Source organism: Gobio gobio (assembly GCF_949357685.1).
Source record: "Gobio gobio genome assembly, chromosome: 18".
Taxonomy (NCBI): Eukaryota; Metazoa; Chordata; class Actinopteri; order Cypriniformes; family Gobionidae; genus Gobio; species Gobio gobio.
The window spans coordinates 1,019,965-1,025,964 of NC_137111.1; the positions used below are offsets into that span (position 1 = coordinate 1,019,965).

Genomic DNA, 6,000 nt, shown 5'->3' on the forward strand with positions numbered 1-6,000 from the left:
TTTGTGCTGAATACTGTGTAATTACACTTTTGCCATTAATGTGTTTATAAGCAACTGAAAAAAAACACAAATGTCAGAGCATGTCAAAACTTCTCAGCTCAGACTCCTAGGGGTTAAATGCTTTGAATAGTCATTTTAAAATTGTGTACACATTTGTTTGAAATCTGCTTTCCCTTTATGGACCTTGATTTCCTTTTTATTGTATTTGGAGTCATATTCGGTTATATTGCATGTATATTGTTTGTCTTGCATCAGCTTGTTAAACTTTTAAGAATGTTTCACAACAACATTCCAGAGCTATAAATATGATCTCAATAACTCAGCGAAAAGAAAATCCTCATCATAATCATGAGGGGAGCAGATGTTGAAGCCAGTGTGAGTCCGGTGCGTCACCATGGCGATGGCGATCAGTAAACAGGGATGGTTGGGGATGCTGTTATCCTCTATTAATATTTATGGTTTATTTATGGACTGTAATATTTAACAGTCATGATTCACCTTGCTCACGACGCCGCTGACCAGCACCAGCAGGCCCACTATAAAGGCCACCAGGTTCTGCAGGATCCGGAAGCATATTCTCTTCTGCTCTTTCTCGGCTCCGATCGGGTTCAGCTGGAACGGGTCCCAGGTGTCTCTGTGCAGACGGAGAAACATGTGAGAGGAGGGCAACAGTGCCTGAGTGAAAAACAATGCATCCCTTCAGTTACCGGAAATGTGCTCTATAGGAGGAAAACGTGTTTTTTTCTCAACGCTCTCAGAAAAAAATTTGCTAAAATTTTACCTTTAGGGGAACAACAGCTTGTCCCCCAGAAAGCAAGACACTGTCGGCCCAGATCCGGCCCATACGCGTTGAATCCACATGTGCCAGATGTGGCCCGGATCTGGGCCGAGGAACCCTTAAAAAGACATCTTTGTACCTTATTTACCCATTAAAGTTTCACATTAGTTCCCTAGGGAACATATTGCTGTTCCAAGGTACTCATATGAACATCTCCTGGTGATTTACTCTCCCCATCTCATCCAAGATGTTCATGTCTTTCTTTCTTCAGTCGAAAAGTAATTAAGTTTTTTTGGGGAAAACATTCCAGGATTTTTCTGCTCATAATGGACTTCAATGGGAACCAACGGCTGAAGGTCCAAATCACTGCCTTTTCAGAGGAAGAGCTTCAGAGGCTCTGACAAACATCTTTTAGCAAAATAAAGTAAAACAACAATGTCAGACGATTTTGAAGTTGAAGATGAAGTGTTTTAAAGGGAGTTTGTATTAGTCCTCGCACGAGCGTTTGGGGCAGTACTTCTGTCTACGTCTAGTGTGACGTTTTCGACGTGATTACGCAATCACTATCACATCGCAGAGCAGCGCAAGATGAGCAATTTACGTTAAAAAGTATATTTATTTTTGAAAATGGCCGATGGTTTGTCTAGATCAGACTCTATTCCTCTGGGATCGGCCTCTGAAGCTCTTCCTCTGAAACTGCAGTGATCTGGACCTTCAGCCGTTGGTTCCCATTGAAGTCCATTATGAGCGGAAAAATCCTGGAATGTGTTCCTCAAAAAAACTTAATGAAAGACATCTTGGATGAGATGGGGGTGAGGAAAATATCAGGACATTTTCATTTTGAAGTGAATTCATCCTTTAAAGGGTTAGTTCACCCAAAACTGTAAATTGTGTCATTAATGACTGAGCCTCATGTGGTTGGACACCCGTCAGACCTCCGTTCATCTTCAGACACAAATGAAGATATTTTAGTGTAAATCTGATGCTCTGAAAGGCCTCCATTGGCTCAACTTTACACTCTCAAGACCCTTAAAAGACACTAAAGACTAAAGTTACAAAGTCCATCTCACTACAGCGGCTCTACAATAACTTTATGAAGACGAGAATAGTTTCTGTGCGCAAAAAAACCCTAAATAACGACTTATATAGAGATGACGATTTCAAAACATGGCGTCATGAAGCTTCAAAGCGTTATGAATCAGTGAGTTGAATCATGATTCGGATCACGTGTCAAACCGCCAAACTGCTGAAATCACGTGACTTTGGCGATTCACACCGCTGAATCGACTCACTGATTCATAACGCTCTGAACCGCTGAATCGACTCACTGACTCATAACGCTCTGAACCGCTGAATCGACTCACTGATTCATGACGCTCTGAACCGCTGAATCGACTCACTGATTCATAACGCTCTGAACCGCTGAATCGACTCACTGATTCATAACGCTCTGAACCGCTGAATCGACTCACTGATTCATAACGCTCTGAACCGCTGAATCGACTCACTGATTCATGACGCTCCAAACCTCTGAATCGACTCACTGATTCATAACGCTCTGAACCGCTGAATCGACTCACTGATTCATAACGCTCTGAACCACTGAATCGACTCACTGATTCATAACGCTCTGAACCGCTGAGTCGACTCACTGATTCACAACGCTTCGAAGCTTCATGAGGCCGTGTTTTGAAATCGTCATCACTATATAAGTCGTTATTTAGGGTTTTTTTGCGCACAGAAACTATTCTCGTCTCTTCATAAAGTTATTGTAGAGCCGCTGTAGTGAGATGGACTTTGTAACTTTAGTCTTTAGTGTCTTTTAAGGGTCTTGAGAGTGTAAAGTTGAGCCAATGGAGGCCTTTCAGAGCATCAGATTTACACTAAAATATCTTCATTTGTGTCTGAAGATGAACGGAGGTCTGACGGGTGTCCAACCACATGAGGCTCAGTCATTAATGACACAATTTACATTTTTGGGTGAACTAACCCTTTAAGAAAATTTACCGGACATAAATATGTTTAACCCGCCATGAAAACTTTATTCAATGAGTGATTGTTCTTTGTATTTTGTTGTTTGATTAACACTAAAAACACAGACGCAGGAATATTAGGCTGCTGTCACTTTAAGAGCGAATGCACGGATCTAATACACACATGCTTTATTTCTCAACTGTTTACATTCACTGAAGACATATGTTGACCAGATACTGGTTTGAATGTGTCAGTTCAAGCGCAAGAAGACGTACAGAGAACTTGATTCGGTATTGTGCGCTCACTGCAAAACATTTTTTGGGGAAACATTTTGAAAATTGATCATTACATATTGGCCCACTAAATGACTTCCAAATAATCCTCCCCATGCAAAAAGATGCATTGTACTAATCATCGCTTAAGGTCTTCACTCAAAATTAAAAATGTATATTTTTACATTTTTATACACCGAACATATTTAATTGTGCTCAGTCAATTGCTTCATGACCCGTATGAAGTTTAAAAGACATTTTGTAGAATCCCGAGTTCATGCATTCACTGGTTTCATGAGCGTGTTCTCGTTTACCACAGAATTATTTAACGGTAGCCAATAGTTTTATTTTCCTCATGTCTTTTATGTCTAAAATAGTAGGTAATAAGTAAATGAAGTCATCTGTGTGATATGCGTCATGTGACCGCCATGCCCTCTCTCAGGGCTTGAGTTATTGCCTTTAATATCAAACACGTCAAGCTCGTGATTTTCTTATTCGTCCGCTCATTCGTCTCGTCCTCATTATAAAATGAAGAACTTCTGTTCTGTCACATAGTTTTTATTTTTATGTACAGGTTTTTAGCCTATGCAGTGCCGCGCTTTCTTCACCACATTAAGACTTCTTGAATATTCAGAGTTTTTCCTTATTTGAAATAATGTATTTTCACCAAATATCCTGTGTTGGAATTAAATGTGTTAAATATAAAGTAATGTGATAAAATGTCAAACCTGTTGCCTGTGTTCTGTATTTTGCTTAATATATTTATAGTAATTTTTGTCTTTTGGGACAGTGAGAAATACCCAATTCGATAACACTTCACCTGAAGGGGTGAGCATAAGACTGATATGACACATGTCATGAATGTGAAGGAGTTTTTATGCATGTTTATGAAAACTGTCATTAAGTGTCATTCGCTCAATTATGTCGTTTTTAATGCAAAGATGACATTATTTGAGATGTCTTCGTCATGACAACTTGACATAAACCAATACATCATAACCTGTCATAAACATGACATAGCAGATTAATTATCAAACTTAAGTATTGAAATATTAAATATTATCCAAATTAAGAGTCAATAATCTGTCAAATGATATTCTAACAGTGTAAACTCAGCTCAGAATGATAGACTCAGGTCAGGTGTTCGCCATTATGATGAGTCTTAGCTGGACTTATCCATCATGCAAAAAAACATTTCAGGAAATATAAATGTGTGGATGCTGTAAAACTTTTTTTTTTAAAAACATTATGAACTGAAAAATATTCACAACGCTGTTATAAAATAATTTGATACTTAATGACATTTTAAATGACAAATTCAACTTCAAAAAATGATTTATGACAGGTTATGATGTCTTGGTAATGACAGTTGTCATAAACATGCATACAAACTCCTTCATATTCATGACATGTGTCATGTCAGTCTTTTTTTTTCTTCTTTTTTTAAAAAGGTTTTTATTATTATTATTATTATTTTTTATATATACGTTATGGCTGTACAAGAAGTCCATATCTGAACTACTGAACATATTTTTGGCCCAAGAGTCCTCATGTCAGTCTTATGCTCACCTCTTCAAGTAAAGTGTTGCCAACAATTGTTACTACAATTTAAAATATTTAATTGGACTAACCTCACAGTTTCACTGTAAACATCTCAGGCCTCTCCATTTCAACATTTTCTAGTGACTGATCACATCTACATTTTTTAGTTGGCCAAATTGAATTTCTGTGAATTAAATTATATCAATTCACAGAAATTCAATTTGGCCAAATGAAAAATGTAGATGTGATCAGTCACTATAAAATGTAGAATTGGAGAGGCGTGAGATGTCTGAGACGCAGATTTCAGTGTGTGTGCTTCGGATATTTTCGCACAGAAATGAGCTCCTGTTTGTGTCCCGAACGCCGCTCACGTTCACACTGCAAAAAACGCTTTTCTTATATTTCTGTCTTGTTTCCAGTCTAAATATCTAAAATTGCTTAAATTAAGATGATTTGACTATGAGTATATAAGATATTTTTGATCAAAATGAAGTGAGTTTTGAAGTGCAATGGGGGAAGAAAGATAATCTTATTCTGTTTAGAGAAACACCAAACAAGATTTCAAACAGAAGAAGATTATCTTTCTTCCCCCATTACTTCAAAACTCACTGATCAAGAATATCTTATATACTCATAGTCAAATCATCTTAATTTAAGAATTTTTAGATATTCAGTCTGGAAACAAGACATAAATACTACTACTTACTATGCAGTGCATTCTCACAATTATTGTTAGAATATTGTTATCATATAGCAGATACTAATAACTGCCATATATAAGAGAGAATTTAAGAGTTTTACATCAATAATATCGTGTAAATATACAGTAACAGAAAAACTTAGTTGTCACTTAGTAGTATATATGCAAACTTGTTTTTATGCAAAGCTATTAAAATATATATATATATATATAAAGTCCCTAATCCAGCTATACGGGTCATCTCAAGTCTTTAGTGGTTATACTGTATAAAGTATTTTAAATATGAAATGAAATCAGTCATACTTCTGCTGTGAGTTTCTATATCACTGAACAGCACATCTCTATTATAACGCTTTGTGTTGATGAAGAATTCCAGTCGTTTATTCCTGAAGAATGAAGGGAAAGCCTGGGATAGTGTGGATGGATGGGTTACCTGTGTCGCCCTTCTCTCTTCTGTCTCCTCTGCTTCAGTTCCTCCATCTCTCCACCGCTGTCTCTCACTCCATTCACCAGAGACGTCTGTGAGCTCCTCAGAGGACGGGGGACTTAAACCTCACAATCTCCCCAGAGCGGCTGTAAACGAGTCCAAAGATCCGCTTCATCTCAACAGCCTGATCAGATTTATGACCGACCAAAGTCCAGGCGTAGCTTCACACGATCCTGATATCCCTGCAGATCTAAAGGGAGACTCTTGATGCTCAGAATAATGTAGAAATATTGATCTGGTTAATCAG

General features: G+C 37.7%; 1 protein-coding gene across 1 annotated transcript in view; it reads right to left on the reverse strand.

Moving 5' to 3' along the window:
• Window positions 1-5,746, reverse strand: part of chs1 (chitin synthase 1) — a gene marked incomplete at both ends in the record, with an annotated part of 31,112 nt that extends 25,366 nt beyond the window's left edge. Inside the window, 2 exons of the mRNA XM_079842324.1 lie at window positions 499-634; window positions 5,700-5,746. Coding sequence (XP_079698450.1) covers window positions 499-634; window positions 5,700-5,746 — 183 coding nt within the window. The remainder of the gene's footprint in view (window positions 1-498; window positions 635-5,699) is intronic.
• Window positions 5,747-6,000: the final 254 nt, after the last annotated feature.